Source organism: Uloborus diversus, chromosome 4 (genome assembly GCF_026930045.1).
Source record: "Uloborus diversus isolate 005 chromosome 4, Udiv.v.3.1, whole genome shotgun sequence".
Classification (NCBI taxonomy): Eukaryota; Metazoa; Arthropoda; class Arachnida; order Araneae; family Uloboridae; genus Uloborus; species Uloborus diversus.
In genome coordinates, this window is record NC_072734.1 from 48216245 (window position 1) to 48233601 (window position 17357).

General features: G+C 33.2%; 1 protein-coding gene across 1 annotated transcript in view; it reads right to left on the reverse strand.

Moving 5' to 3' along the window:
• Positions 1 to 186, reverse strand: part of LOC129221097 (tumor protein p53-inducible protein 11-like) — a 65818-nt gene extending 65632 nt beyond the window's left edge. The window contains exon 1 of the mRNA XM_054855542.1: positions 83 to 186. Coding sequence (XP_054711517.1) covers positions 83 to 108 — 26 coding nt within the window. The 5' untranslated portion in view covers positions 109 to 186. The remainder of the gene's footprint in view (positions 1 to 82) is intronic.
• Between the last annotated feature and the right edge of the window lie 17171 nt (positions 187 to 17357).

Sequence of the window (17357 nt, forward strand, 5' to 3'; positions counted from 1 at the left end):
AAAGCAAATATGCAGATGTATACTAACATAAACATGCACATGTATCGAATTGTAGTACAACTACTAATTAAACGCAACTTACCTTTCCAACTTTGGTGGATGAAACATTCGATGCGCTATTGCACTAAGAGGTTTGATAGGTGGTATATCCTTTGTTGCACTAAGTTGTTTTTCAGGTGGTATGTCTTTGACATCCTTAGAAATGTTAGTCACATCTTGTTTCTGAGTGTTATCCATTGTTTCTTCTTATAAAATTTATTGTTTATGCGAAATGGGTGTCCTTGAGGCTAAACGACTGTATAGATCTTGTTGTTGGTATAGAAAGTACTGGTTGAAACGACTAACGTCTTGTTGATTTACCCAACCTTATTCCACCTTTTAATAAAACTCTGAGAAAATATCCTGATATGTTTTTTGATTTAAAAAATATCTCAGGTTTTTTAAATTAACAATTTATTTTTTACATGTGTTCATCTCTTTGTAGTATGTAACATTATTCATAAGCAATAGCTTTCTGAAGCGTACAAAATAGACCATTTTCGTTTTTCAAAGGGTACATCTCTTGCCCATTGTTAACAGTACCACTTCTTTGAACCAATTTAGCTAGAATTTTATGATTTTTATCCACACTTTGCAAAATATTTTGTTTGTTTTATCAGGAAATTAAATTTATATTTCTATGATATAGAATTTATTTCCATATGAGAGCGCTTGGCAATAAAATATCACATTTAGTCTTACTATAAAAATACTAATGTGCTCAAAAATAAATAATTTTAGCACGTTCTGCAAAAAGAAATTTTTTCAATGCTGTTGCGCAACATTTCAAGAAACACATCACAATTTATTTATTTTTCCTCAAAAGATGCAAAATCCTTTTTAAATTTTTATACACAAAATGAAAAGTTATGTTTTTCTGACTGCATAGTAAATTTTCAAGTTACAACAATAAATTATACTTATTTGACAATAACAGAAACCGAAAGTTCATTATAAATGCAGCACTCAAATGTCACTAATAATTTGGCATTATTTCTTGTAATAATATATTCGTTCCTTGGAAAAGAAAATGACATTTTATGACACGCTGTTAGTCTTCCAAATAGCAGAAGAAAGTTTTCTATATTCTTCCAATTTTGAAAACATCTTCAGAGTTTCGATCCATCCATTTCTTAATGCATTTTTCATTGATTCACTGAATGAAATGGAAATATACATGTTTTTTAAATAGAAAAAGAAAAAAAATAGAAATATTTTTAATGTTGTTGTCTGTAATGGAAAATACAACAAAATCTTGCTTTTAAGGCGTAAAACATAGCTAAGTATACAATTGTATTTGTATTGTTTTCAATGCTGAATGAATTTGTTTTTAATTGAGATTGATGTATTAGCTTCGTGAAACAAGTGAATTCATTTTTGTTTGCAATTTCAAATTAATTCCTTTCAATTGTGATTTATTTATGCATTCGTAATTGAATAAAATAAAATTAAAAAAAAAAAAAACTTGGTGAATGCTTTTTATGAACCGAACAAGTAAGCGATAATTGAAACACTAATATAAACCATATTGTAAATTCAATGTAAAATGATGCATATACAAAATGCCCAATTTGAAGTTATACTCAAACTATTACGCTGCTACCACCACGAGATTTTCTACTCTATATTTCACAAGAATGAAAAAAAAAAATACAATTTTTGGCAACCTGATGGTATTTCAAATTTAAATGACATGACAGCAAGCAGTCCGTATTTTTTTTCTTGACAGATTTTATAATTTATATATATTTGTAATCGAGCTGGCGCGATTGTGCTTCTGGAAAGCAGTTTAGATCAACCATATTTCACGCAAACGTTCTATGCATGTAGATGACTCTACAATATTATTTTTCGACTTTTAAAAATTCAGTAAACACATAGTACATTTACACTGCAGGGTCCCACGTACCTACAATTGTGCGTGGTTTAGTCGATTGGATAGGGCTAAGAAAAAAACTGGGTTTTCTTATCCTCACCCGAAGCTCTCAGATGAATTTTAACGGGAACTTGGATGACTTTGTGTCCACGACATGCTCAACCCCAGTGCTACGTCCCCAGTCACCATTAGCGAAAACTGAGTATATCCATCCGGCCAGCCTTCAACTCGGGAGCTGGAGCCCGATACTTTAGCGATCAGGTGCTCACGATCTAGGTCCCCACGGTTAAAGCAAACTCACGCAAAATGGTGCATGAAAATTTCTGAAACCATTCAGAAACAGCATTATCCTCATATAAATAATAGCCGATGATCGAGTAACCCGCGTGTTTCAACAATTAACCTGGTGCCACGTCATGATAATTTGTTAATATGTTTTGGTAATGTTTAACATGCAGGGAAAGGCTTTATTGTGACAAGGCTGAACTCAATAAAGTAACTTAACTGCTTTACTGGTAAGACTGTCATTTCAGGGGAATGAAGAAACATAAAAATGGTGAACAATAAACGCCACCCACTGGAGTTCAGGGTTAATCGACTGGAGCTGGGGTTACGATTTCAAGTATCAAAATTTCATCAAACAGGCAATGTCTTCGTTCTAATGAGAAGCAGTTTTCACTCGTCATACCACGACGGGCGATTTTCTAGTGTTTTAATAATTAACAAATTTCTCACGGAAGTCTGAAAAGTATATAAACAAAACCTAATTAACCATTCGTAATATGTTTTTAAAAAAGTTTTATAAGTTTTTCCTTGTACAAATAGGCAACAGTAACCTCCTTCTAAACAATTCCAAAAAGGAAACAACTACACAACTTCGTATTTGCCCATCATTCGAATGTGTTCATCTACAACAAGTTATTGTACCAATTTTCATTTAATATCCAAACAACCTTGAAGCAAAGCCTCAAAAGTTCTCCCAGCTTTTTTTAATGACTAAGGTGCTTCGCCCCCTGCTCGTTAGCGCTAACCAATCCCGAAGATTGCTTCGCAACCTTATTTGATTCGCAAAGATTTATATCATCAATTAGATAGAATCAGAGTACCAACGCTTTACAAGTTCTGTTTGGAAAAAAAACACCCCTTTCACGGCTTTTAAACTAACTAGTACTAACTTGCAGAGCTATAGCTGTTAAGAAACTCCTGCGCATTGCAAAGCGGTAGTTTTGTGCGTTTGAAAAGTCACCTTCAAATTCGTGGTCTCCATTTTGTTCTTTAGCTTAAGACTTGAATTGTGTTGAGCATAGGATTTTCCGTTAAAATAGAAACCCTTATATATGCTGTTCTATTTAATAGAGAAAGTTGGAACAAGCCTTATTTGATGCAGAAAAAATTTCTTTTGAACAACATAAAACGTTAAGGGATATGGGAAATCTCTCATCCCTTTAATAGACAATTTACGTGTAATTTTAGCATTTTTGTAATTAATTATTTAACCTAATTCATAATTAAAAATAAAAATCCTCGGTACAAATTCCCTGGGCTCGAAGTAATTTTGTAATAATTTTCAAAGCTGTAGGTGCTATGGGTTGTCCTGGATCCTGGTCCGCCAAAGACTTCCTTTTGCAATTTCTTTGACGTTACTTATTTATTTTTTTTTTAATATACAGGGTGCTCCGTTTTACCTGCAAGACCTCTATTTTCGCAACCGTTAGTCCTAGTTGCATACTTCCAATTGCAAAAATGTTCAAAGTCAGATGCTGAGTTAAGATACTGAAAGTTTGAAACGAAAATAAAATTGCTTTAAAAAATGCAAAATTTAACTTTTTATACGATCCCCAGGTCCCCTAACTTATAATTAGGGAAATAATCTCCATCGAAAATTATTACAGACACAAAAAACTTGGCAGTTGTGTGACCAAAACTCAAGGAAATAGTTCAGTTTAAAGTTTTAAGGGACCATACTGAAGATGAGATTGGAACTTATCGCCCTTAAAGAAAATGACAGGTTGTCAAGGTAAAAAAAAACAAGGTAATAATATTTTTCATTGCTATTCAAAAATTCATGCAAATGTTCTACCATGATAATCAAAAACGCACTACAAAACCTCTAGCAATTTGAAAAAGTGCACTCTATGCACACATATAATTTTAAGCACTTGTTAACCGCTATATTTCCCCCAAATGGTGTTATTGACGGCGAGTGTAAAGTGGTGTAAGTCATTAAACGCTGCTTCTCATATCTCCATAATCATTAGTCGTACTATTTTCAAACTTTTTATGATGGAAATATTTTTCAATTGAGATGTATTCCCGAAATATAAAGTTACAGGACCTGGGGCCCGTATGAAAAGTTAAATTTTGTATTTTTTGACTCAATTTTATTTTCACTGCAAACTTTTAATATCTTAACTCCGCATCGGATTTTGAATATTTTTGCAATTGGAAGTATGCATCTAGGACTAAAGGTTGCGAAAATAGAGGTCTTGCAGGTTAAAACGGAACACCCTGTATAGAGATTACACACATCAATAAACTCTTTTTAATTTCATGTGGTACATGGTACTTAACGATACTATGCATTTATAAAAATGAAATTGTGCTTAAGAGTTTGTTGTCTACTCTGTAATAAAAGAGACTGGGGAGTAGGGTAAAAAAAAAAGAATCTTCTTCTTTTCTAAAGAACTGAAAAAAAAGGTTCTTTATTAATTTTTTTCGATTTTACATAATCTGGTGGTCTCTGGGGAAATTTTGAGGAAATGAGTTTTGAGGGGAATTCTTTGGGGAATTTTTTTTTTCTTTGGGAAAACACCTGGGGAAAGAAAAAACCTCGAGGAAAAAAGAATTTTTTTCGTATTGAGACTCACGACAAGAAGTAGCATTTACATTGTTTGTATCAAACAACTTTGATCAATTTTATGGAATTCGCATTTCGCATTATGTGGAATATCATGCTACGGAATTCGCATTAATGTTCTGTGTGAGTAACTAGTTGATACGTGAAACAGGTAAAAATAAGTGTGATAAAGAATGTTCTTGGATAAATATATAAAAAAATCATAGTTTAAATGTACATACAGAAGCAGAGTAGTAAATGCAAGTAGGGAAAAAAAAAACATTTGGCTATTTCTTATCTTTCGGTCAGACGCTTGTATTTATGACTAGTGGCACCCGCACGGCTTTGTCCGCAGTAGAAAATTAAAAGGTGTTTCGGTTCCTCTGTACATTTACAAATAATGCATGATGAATTTCTCGCCAATTGGCTTGCCCACGTTATGATAGCTTGGTCATTTACTCGTCCATCTTATGATAATTTTTCTCGTGAAAATGTTCTTAAAATTGGAATAAAAAAAGAACAAAATCCAATTTTTGAAAAATCGTTTCGAGGTGCACACCCCTATGCTACAAACTAATTTTGTGCCAAATTTCATGAAAATCGGCGTAACGATCTAGGCGCTATGCACGTCACAGAGATCCTGACAGACAGAGAGATATCCAGACAGAGAGACTTTCAGCTTTATTATTAGTAAAGAAGATAAAGATAAAGAAAGATAAAGATAAAGAAGACAAAAAAAAAGTGAAAATGGGAAGAAAAAAAAAGTTGGGAAATTTTATAAGAAAATTTGGCTATTTTGGGGAAAAAAAAATTTTCAGGAGACAAAAATATTAAAGGAAGTCGATTCGTTTTAGGAAAATATTAGTGGAAAAAATAATTTTTGAATTTGGGGAATTATGATAGAAAACATCGCTTTTTGGGGAAAAGTAGGAAGGGAATTGGGGAAATCTGGATTTGTCCATCTGGCAACACTGGGTACATGCTGAAGCATGGCGTGGCAAACACCGATAAAGCTCTCGAAGGTTGTCCTACGGTATTTCCGACCAAATTGGCTCCAATTATCGGACGAGGTTATCAACATTCCTTGCCAGATGCAACCGCCATCCCATCATATCCCAGACATGCTTGATGGGAGAGAGATCTGGCGATCTGGCAGGCCACGGAAGAGTTTGAAAAGCTTGCAGACAGTTCATAGCAACACGTGCCGTATGTTATCTGGCATTGTCCTGCTGAAAACCAGCCGAGGGTACTGCAAAAAGAACGGCAGCAAAACAGGTCTTAGAATGTCGTCGACGTACTACTGTGCAGTAAATGTACCTCTTAATTACGACCAAAGGGGTCCAGTTATCAAAGGAAATGGCAATGCAGACCATAATGTCTTGTTGAGGGCTTGGAGTGCAAAAGTAAAACCAGGTTCCCCCCTTTGCCCTGTGTGTCTCCAAACACGTCTTCGCTGATCGTCATGACCTAGTTAGAAGCGGGATTCGTCGCTAAAGACTCTATGTCCCCAGTTGGCACCATTCCAATTTGATAGAGCCATGAACCACTGTAATCTGGCTCGGCAGTGTGTAGGTGTCAGTGGCAGGTGGCGTAACGGTCGGCGCGAGCGTAGATTTCGTTGTCCTAACCGGCCATGATGGACACTGGTGTTTGGGTTGAGTGTCTGATGGTTCATAGAGATGAAGAAAGCGAAGAAAGCGCTGTGACAGCTGATCGGACAACCACTCTGTCATCACAATCTGTTGTGACCCTAGGTCGACCGCTACCATCTTGACGCTGAACTCTGCGATTTTGCGATTTTCCACCCATCCTTGCCAGCATCTTCGAATCGCCGCATCGCTTCGACTCAAATGACGAGCGATTCTCCGATTTGTCCAACCGTCCTCTTTCACTCCAATGATACGACCTCTTTTAAACTCTGACAGTTGCTCGTAATGAGCACGAACCATGCGGCGAGGCATTTTTAAGTTGTTGAAAGGTAATCTGAATCGGAATCAAACCGAAAGTTTTAACTGTGGAAGAACTGCTCTTTATATACATCTGCTGGATGTGCAGTTTCAATGCGCTGGAGATGAAACTATTCATTCATTGGACACCAAATTTTAATCATTTACATATCTTGTCAAAACACTCATGCATACAAAATTTCAAAGCAATCGGATGATTGTTTCTTGGTACGTCAATTTCTTTATAGAGTGTACTTACTTTTAAAAATAATTTTAATGCATTGAAAAGATTATTGAAATAATTTACATTTTATTCATAAAGTGTTTGAATACAATATGAACGGATAATATTGACGACATTATTATTATTTACTTTTTTTTGGGAGGGGGGGCGTCGTGACCATCCATGCAACTCCCCCTTGTATCCACCCCTACGTTTCAATTAGATCACAATAAATTATTGATCACTTTGAATTCTTTGAATATTTATGTTATTTCGAACATTTTTCTAGACTTTTTTTTCCGATGTTTTAAGTTTTTTAATAATACTTTAAATCAATAGTAATGGAAATAATACTATGAAAAAAAAATCTATTACTATGGTAGCTTAAAGATCAAATAATGTTTCGATTAAAACTGTTTTCTTTGTCTCTTGATATATAATCCTGTTTTTTTAAACGTACCCTTAAAAAAGAACGAAAAAAAAGCAAAATTTTAATTAAATCAACTGCAAAAATTCTCCATATGCTTTTTTTTTTTTTTAAATTGAATAGTATTGATTAAATGCGAATAAGTGTTTTGTCTTGCATAATTAAAAAAAAAGTTTGACTAATGCATTAATTAAATAAATATTGTTAAAAAATAACATAAGCACTTCCTATGTTTTGGTTCGATTAGATTAAAAAAAAAAGTCTTTGACTTATGAAAGGTGTTGATTTTTAATGTTTGCTTTGCAGAACTTTTTTACGTTAAAGACATTTTTTTCTGATAATTATATCAGATAAAAAAGAAACTCGAAGGTATTAAATGTCTTTCAAAAGAGCTGTTTGCTTAGAAAAAAGAGAAGAAAAAATCAAAAAGTCAGTAACGGAATTAATATGAATTACTTTTTTAAAGAAAGGCTTAGGAAATAATAGAAAAACCCACTTGTAAGATTTAGGAAAAATCAATTTTCTTTAAAAATAATATTATTGATAAAATAAAAGGATTGTTTAAACTGCTGAGCTCGGGATAGTGAATGTTTGCCTTCTCTATGTTTCGGGGTTACAAGACACTCCTTTACCAATGCAATTTTCATATTGAGAAAAGTGGTACTCTATAGCACACAACTTTTAGCTTCTTAAGCGCTTTCCTCTCTCCTTAAATAAAAACATCTGAACTATATCCCTTTTGTTAGTTAAGGTGTTCATTTTTAATCAATTTCATGTATTAGATAGAGAAAACACTTAGATTTATACAATACAGACAGATTTCCTTGTTATTGATAGTTTTTTTTCTGAATGAAGTAGTTAGAGTTTAAGAGCATGAAGGAAAAAAAAACATTGAATCAACCATGGAAATTAATCACGCGTTTGACCCCTCCCCCCCCCCCCAGCTTCTTCCATATTCTTACATTATGTACTTGCTCTCAGCTCATAGGGTTTGTTAAGGTTTTAATCAAATTTCAAGGTTAATACTGCCGTACTAAGCGCGAAAGACGAATCTGGAACTGAGTTCAAAATGAGAAATTGCCAATTAAAGTTGTGTGCCTCCATAAATTTGATTCAGGTGCAACTTTCTTAAAATTTTTTAAAAACATATTTCCTGTTGACAAACGAACATAAAATGTTGTATTTAGGTGAAATAAATGATCAAGAATCATTTGGTAAAGGTAACTCAATTTTGATAAAAAGTGCAGATGTGACTTTTGTGCTTAGCACGGTAGAATATAAATCTAACAGTTATTCAAAAGTAGTCTTAAGAAATGGGTTTATCCCCGGTTTCACCGAGACAAATTTCTTTCCCCTTCTCACTGAAATGTTCCCCAAAATAGGGAAAACTAATGGGTTAACGTAAACAAGGGTTACTTTGGCCCTAGGATCCTTCTTTGACCCATATAGATAAAAAGATACAATGTCCTCTCAACCTTCAGGGCGCAATTTTTTCAACATATTTTGACAGATTCCACTCCAGCGCATCCCCAAGCACGCATTTTTTTATACCAAGCAGTTCTATAAATCTGCTCAAGAAGCAACACAAGTGGTTCTGCATTCCTTGAGCTAACATGTGCCTTCATAACCTCTCAACTTCTCCATGTAGAAGCAGCTCTACATCAGCTAAGAGTTTTTTAAGTACTCCTATTTACGAGTACTATTTTTTACTCTTCGCCGTAGCATAGTTGTACTTCTCATTTCTGTTTATGTTTTTTTTTTTTTTTTAAATTGACAATGACAACATGTCTCTTTACCTAAAAATTGCGACCTACTTTGGCCCAGTATAAAAACTTGAAAAACTCCGCGCGCGAGAGAGAGAGACTTGGAAAAGTTAAGAATAGCTAAAACTAAGAATCTAAACAGGAAAAACAAAAGAAAAAACCTGGAATTCTCGATAACGGATAAATAGAGAGATTGCCGACTCAATTCATTACGGCTCAATTAGATTACTTTCATTATGAAGATGAAGATGAATTAAAAGTTGCGGGAAGTTTAGAAAAAGGTTTACCCAGCTGCATCTACATCTTACAAATATTGTTGAATTTGTTGGAAAGTTTATGGAATTTTATTATAGTAGAATGGAATGAGCTCAGGCTTCCAAAGATAGCTGTTAACGCGAGAGAAAAGGGGCGAATGGCAATGGGATGCAGCAAAAAGTTTTGGAAGTAACCAAAAATTTAGAATCCTTTGTTTTGCGAATGGTGTTGTCTTAAGAAAATTATTCAACTTCCAAAACTGATGAAAAGATGACTTTTCTATGTCGGTAGTTTCTGAAACAATAACTAGGTATACACACAAATATTAAAGAACAATAATAATTTTCCTTAAAACAAATATGTGTGACTCAAACTAATTTTAAATGTATTTTTCATTCATATAAATAGTTTTCGTATGAACACACGTATTTCCTCGACTCTAGTTAGTTCTACAGTGATTTTAAATAGAGAAAAGCATTTTGAGCCAAAGTAACCCAAATGCAAGGGAAACATTGGCTCAAATAAAAACCCCTAATAAACGGTAAAATTGCTTGGAAATAAACTGATCACACTTTTTAAAAATTAAATTAAGAGATCTCTAGATGTGTAAAACAAGTTTCCACAGTTTGGAAACATGAATAGTTTTAAAATTATTGAAGGAAGAATGGGAAAAATTAAAAATAAAGGTCAAAGTAGCCCGCGATTACGATACTCCCCCGGTTCGCCGACACTATTTTTTCAAAAATGAAGAATGAAATGAGTGATTAAAGATAGTTATCATTACATATTTGATACTTTCACAGTCCTTTTTATGTAAGTATGAAAACAAATCGTTAATAACGTGCCAGAGTATATATGATTCCAATAGACGGCGTAGTATTTTCTTGGAATTTAAACAATGTTAGGGCAATTAAAACTGGACTATTTTTTTCTTATTTTATTGAGCAATCACATTGTTTACTGTTCTCACTTGACGGTTTTGATGTTCCTATGATTTTATTTTCCCCCCGCCTCCCTCTGCAGTACCACCATCGGCTGGCCGCCTCACGATGCTGCTCCTCTAGCGAAAACCGTCTCCTGGTTGCGTCAACATCCTACACACACACACACTCACACATACACACACACATGCCTACACACATACACACACGCACACATACACACACATGCCTACACACATACACATACCCCCCCCCCCCCACACACAAACACGCATGCTTACATACACACACACTCGTGATTGCGAAAAACATAATTTGAATTCAAGATGTCAAAGTTCAAATTAATTATTTTTATTTTACGCTGAAAGAGATATTTCATTGCAATTTTCAACGTGTGCTGGTAAAACCCTGGAAAGACCGTCAAATTTTCAAGCGAAGCTGCGGAGGCGGTTAATAATCCCTCTTTTATGGGATCAGTATAACAATTAAATTATAATAAGTTGGTTAAATCCATGTATGAATACAAACTTCCATTTCTAAACGCGTTTATTTTCGTAACATCAATCATAAATTGTCAGTTTTTTTTTTTTTTTTTTTGCACAATTTCGGGAAAGCTTTTGCATATTTCTCCCTCGCCGACACAAGGTTCTTGAAATAACCTGACTGACACCACAAATCATAAAATAAGCGAGAAATGCATTTGATCTTTCAACGCAAGGCTTCCTGTGGGGAGAAAATTGCTGTGATGACGTCAAGGGACCTTTCCTCATAAAGCATTCCATTAGCAGGATTTTAAAAGATTTTCCCTTCTCTTTGTCAAGTACGACATAAACCATGCATTTACCGCCGTTGTTGACTCGAAATGAAATTCATAGCACATTTATCATTTGCAAATTATTTTTTTTGAAAGAAAAGCGACCTATGCCGTTGGTGATTATTTTCCCTGAAATTCTATGTGTAAGAGATTGAAAAAACTTATAGATATGACGTTTCTAAAATAGTTTTTGATGTCAATTATTAAATTGAGTTATTCATTGACAGGTTTCTTCACATATTTTTTTTAAAAAAGAGGAACGTTAAAGGAATTGAAATTATGTCTGTAGCGAGCCTACGTTCTGGAAACCCCATAGCACCTACAACCTTGAAATTTTGTGCAAAATTACTTTGAGATGTCAAATGATGCCACGTTGCAATTGTGAACTTATACAAGAAATAAAAGCTCCTAAATGTGTTTATAGACGTGTACACCACTGTCACAACATAGCTCTCCTTCTACTTGCAATTTTTTGTAACGTATTGGTAAAGACACTTAAAGTCAAGCTCTTCTATCCATGATTTATCAATGTAATCAACAAACGCAAGACATCCCTGCTGGTTCGGTTATTAAGGCACCTTTGTGTCAATATGTCCCCACTATTCGTAGCTTGTATAAAGTGTCAGTTCGAATGGCAGAAGTTCCCATTCTCCGTCTTCCGTCGCAGTCTCCTATGCTGCCGGAAATTGCTGTGATTTTTGACAAGACATTTGCCACCCTCAGACTCCCCGCACTTACCAATTACTCGGCTTATCGGTTTTAAACGCTCAGATAAATCTGAGCAAGTGGGTCCCTGAGGATTTTTTTTTAAAATTATATTTAAAAAATACATTATTATCAGTTAATATTTTGACTCACTATTGACGAAAATTCTGACAATTTATATCAATATATGCGATAAAATAGACAAAAACAAAACCTAAAAGCTTACAATGATACACTAAGACATAATACAAAACTAGAGATTTGTAATTTTACAGAGGATAACGTGTTAAAGTATGGAGAAAAAAAAACTAAATAGAAACGACATTAACTATTAATTTTTTTTTTTTTTTACAAGACACATCGTGTTAACATAAAGACCAACAGATGGAAATCGCACAGATGTTTTGCAAGATAAGTGCTGTTTTAAAAGTGGACGTATAATACGCGAATTGTCCTTTTAAAGTTAAAGTTTTTGAAAAATGGCTTCGGGTGCATCATTTTAGAAACAAAATATAAAAGCGCTAATAAAGAGCAAATATTTGTTTTTATATTATGTACAATATCACTATCAACCCGTTCGATTTCAAATTAAGTTTTGTACTTACATATGCAAAGTTTAATAATTTAAGCTCAATTAAACGTTTTATCCAACACAACTTCCCTTAGATAATTAAATAAAAAGTACCCAATTCGCTAAACTTTGTATAAATTAGCATAATCGTATTGTTTTACTTAAAAGTAAAACACCATCTGACGTTCAGCTGTATTTGTAACTCCAAATCAATTCTGTCTAAACTTCCAGACATGATTGGCAGTTTAATGTATTTCTCTTACCGATAGGGAAGTAATATAGAGCCATTCTAATAAATGACTTCCATCAAGTCAAGCTTGTGATTAGTTTCCTATGTCTGGCTTTAAGCTCGTAAACATTCCGACACAAATACGACAACTTAAATTCTGTTAGCACCCAATTGGTTTGTCGAACTGGCATTGAATAAAATGCATTAATTAGAACAAATTTCCTGATCAACTGTTTTATCTAGTATTTTCATAACAATCTGTTCCTTAAGTGCGAAAAAGGCAGCGTTCGGTAAAATTTGTGAGCACATGTAAATATCTAAGTAAATGGAATTCATTTCAGGGTTTACCTTAAGTTAGTTAAAAATAACTTCTACTTTTGAGTTCAAATGATTATAATAAAAAACAATGAAACGCCAGAAAAGAAATACATGCATGTATAGTTTTTTTTCTCTCTCTTATGATGCGTTTCCAAACACTGGTTCCGATTTTATCTAATGGATGATTTTTAAAAAATGCCATCTTCAAACGTTTTGCTCCTAATTTTTATTGGTCCTGAATTTAAATTTGTACATTAGATGGCAAACTTATATTGATAACGAGCATAAACAGTATTGGTTAAATGTTTAAACAGGTGAACACTTTAGGGTTTTGTTAAAAACTGTATTTATAGGGGTCTTACAAAGCCTTTCGCGGGTTAAAAAAAATCTTATTTTTAAAAAATAGGAAAGATCCACGCGTATATTAACGCTGTTTGAAAAAAAAAAACATTTTAAAGATAAGGATCAAATTTGGATCTGAAGTAGTTTTTCAAATAAATTCTCTTTAGAAGTGCAAGACATTATAATCACCCACCAATTTCCGGTCACCTTTCCTATACAAATAAAATACAATACAACAATTTCGTTTATTTACGTTTAATGAATTCATTACACTTTTTGAATTTCATTTCAAAGTAATTAAAACGCAACAACAAGACACGCTAATTGATGGTTAATTGATTTTTTTCTCAAAATTACTATATCGTCTGCATCGTTAACTGCAACTCATTATCGGTAGTATGAATTCAATATTCGTGAGTAAAAGAAATCGTTTCGATATTTTAATTGAATTCTCTTAGATGATTGGAAGATAATTAATGTATCCGAATTTTATTGAAATTACGGAAAGAAAAACAGCGTGGATAAAGCTAATGGAATTACTTGAACCCAGACAATTATAGATTAGAAACGGAAATGAGAAAAAGTAATGTTATGGCGGAATTAAGCATGATTAAAATGTAGAGACGTAATTGATCTGGAAAATAAGAAGCACTGTTACTTCATTTTTCATGTTGCCAATAAAAATTTACGACTACATCCATCAAGTGACGTAAAATTGAATTAGAAAACTTTGCAGCGATTGAGGTACATTTTGAGACTTAATTTTGTTTTTATAAATTATTTCTAATTAGATGACAAAGTTTGTTTAAAGAATTGGCATCATGCGATTATTATTATTATTATTATTATTATTAAGAATAGGAAATTCTAATGTAAATGGCTCTAGCTTGAAGTTGTTTTAGTGCCATTTTCTTCAGCTGCAACACACAATAATTCTACGATATCATGCTGACTGGCAAGGAGGTAGAAAAATATTGACCCCCCAATTCTTTAAGATTTTTTTTTTAAAGTAGTGCAAGGTTTTTATTTTTACGGCAACTTTCCACATTCAGAGAATTAAAAAATTCTTACGAGATAAGAGAGAGAAAGTTAAAATAGATTAGTTAGATGACGAAACCTGAAATTAAAAAGAAAATTACTTTTTCTCCTATGAAACAACATACACAACAGTGTTTAAATAAAAAGATCGTTCTACTCATAAATATCGCCGAAATGCCCAACCCCAATGAGCCCCAGTGTAGCACAGCGGAGTATTAAGAGTAGCATGCGAAGACTAGCTGAAAAGGTTTAAAAATTGAAAAATAAATGGGCATGTCCATGAAACTAGGGACATCACAGTAAAAAAAAAAAACTTCATTTTATCACTAATTGTTTTTCTTTCATATGAGGTTAAAAAGACAATTTTTAACATACTATGAGAAAAAAAGTTTTATAGGCAAATTTTGACGACACTACTCAGTGCCCATGCGTCGTTGTGTAAGCGGTTCTAAAAGTTTATACTTTTTTTAACTTAAGAAATTAATTGTTACGTCTACAATCTTATTTTTTATTGCAATTTAGCTTACATCGGAAGAGATTAGACCAACAAATGAACTTTAAACTTTTACTACTGTCTTGTAACATTTTTTTTTAAACTAGCCCTCATACTAATGTAACATCCGTCACAAAATTGCATAAAAGTGTGCATTGCGTAAACAAGAACAAGCCCAAGTTTATGGAAAGCCATATTCTCTTCATTTATGATTATATCTTTGATATTAATGCCTTAAATATTGAGAAATAGTTAAATTTAATTATTTAATACTTATTTAAAATATGTAACAACAGACGTAATAATATCGGTCACATTTCTCGTTTCGTTAATAAACCTCAAACAAATTGCACAAACAGCATTGACTACTGCAGAAAGGAAAAATAGAAGGCGAAATGAAATATTAAGAAATAAAGGAAAACATGAAAATTGCGAAAAGTGAAACAAAGAGTAAAACAAAGTAGAAGCTAAAAAGAGCGGATGATAAAAAATAATTAAAATAACTTTAAAAAATCCAACATAATTACCAAAGTTAGTTCAGAATAAAACTAACAAGAGAAATTAGGTGAAGAAGTAGAATAAGAGTATAACAAATTTACAATGTGGAAGCGCGAGGTTGAAATTAACAGCTACATTACCCCTCTTTAAAATAATGAAACCTTGATGAACTATTTAGTCATTCAAAGTGCTCTTTGTGATATCTTCACAAAAGTTTTCCAACATGAAATTTGGCCATCAGATACTCTTTGTTCTTCATGCATTACACTTGAATAAAAGTGCTACATCATCAATACTGAAATATTTCTAAATGTCACATAGCTTCATGCTAATTTCAGAGCTATCACCATTCGACTTGCAGTCATAATATAAAGAGTTGCATTTGAGTAATCCTTTTTTTTTTTATAAATCAGAAGCTGCAGCAGGTGTTTAGCAGCAATACTTTTTTTTTACAGTAAAGGAGGAAATCACTTCCAGCTGAACATTTTCCAAAATTGTTAACTGCAACAAGAGAACGGGTTCTTGAAGAATATGACAAACAATTGCATAACGAGAAGTTAGATGCATTAAAATTGAAAACAAGGAATATTTAGTAATTGTCAAGATTCAAACAGTAAAACATTGGAAAGAGCCTGTCAATGTGGATGAAATTTATTATTCACATGAGAAAGGAATAAAATATTTAACGCACGGGATGTAGTTAAGGCAAGAGGACTTTTTATTTTATGAAATACATCAAAAATATAACTTTTAAAACTTTACAAATGAGCTTTTCCAGTATTTAAAATGTAATTTTACTATTTCAAATGCTAATTTTATTTTAAAGGAGAAATAATTTATAACTGTAGCAATTTATTGTAAATGTAACATCAGTCACAAAATATTTGTATCATTAGTCACGGGTGTTAAAAACCAAAAGTATAAAAAATATTTAAGGTATTTCAGTAAAACAAAGTCTCAAAATCAAGTATAAAATCTAGTTAAACAATATTAGAACAGTTTTAAAGATGAACGAAGGATTTTTTTGCCTGTTTCAAAACTTTCAAGTGATGGCAATGACTTGTACCCATTTGTACATTATGCAGGGAGCTATGCACATTTCTTCTCAAAGGATCAAAAGGACCTGCGTCGTATTTCTAGGTATACAAAAACAGCCCTAAATTTAATGTTAAACTATATTGTTCTTTTGTCTCATTGAATAGGAAACTCCCTGTATATCGATAAATATTGGCAAAAGTAGTGATAAGACGAAGCATTATTCTGCTGGGATATAAATGTTGATGTGCGAAAGGATTTCCAACTAAAGCTGTTAAGTATTCTATGCTCATACAAAAGCCGTGACTGCCTCTCCGGCATGGAAATTAGGATTAGAGAGAAGAGGCTTTTATCCTCTAAGAGGACCTTTCCAAATTAAACAGCTCTTAGCACGTAAACTCAAAGGCAAGTCAAGAAGAAAGTTTAAACAATGCGGATGAAAGCAAATAAAACGAGAATAAACGATCTTTAGAAAATGGAGTAAAAGGTGCTCTCTCTCTCTCTCTCTCTCTCTTCAGTTACGCAAACGAAATTGTATTATGTTACTATCTCTCTCTCCCTTTATATATATTTTGTCTCAAAAATGTAGACACAAGCATATAGGGAAAGAGTGGCTCAAAGCAGGTAGGTCGTCCAAACCGGGTAGGCATTCGTATGCCCCCAGCGTCTCATGGTGGGTAAGCTGCGATGCATACGTATATTGTGTCTACCCGAACACCCCGGAGTTTTAATCCGTCCCGGCGAATCAGCAGTGAAGCGGCGTGACGCAACCAGGCTTAAAATTTAAAAAAAAATGACACATTTCGAAAATAAATGAAATTTTGCAACTTGTGATTTGTCGAACCAGCTTACATTTTTGATTGTCAATAATATTACGTCATTCTGATACCATCCACCTACAAAATACGATGGTCATTTCGTTTTTTTTTTCTTTTTTCTTTCTTGAATTTAAGGTTATAAATATTGAAATAAAATACGTGCCTTTGGCAAAGCGGGTATAGGATTTAA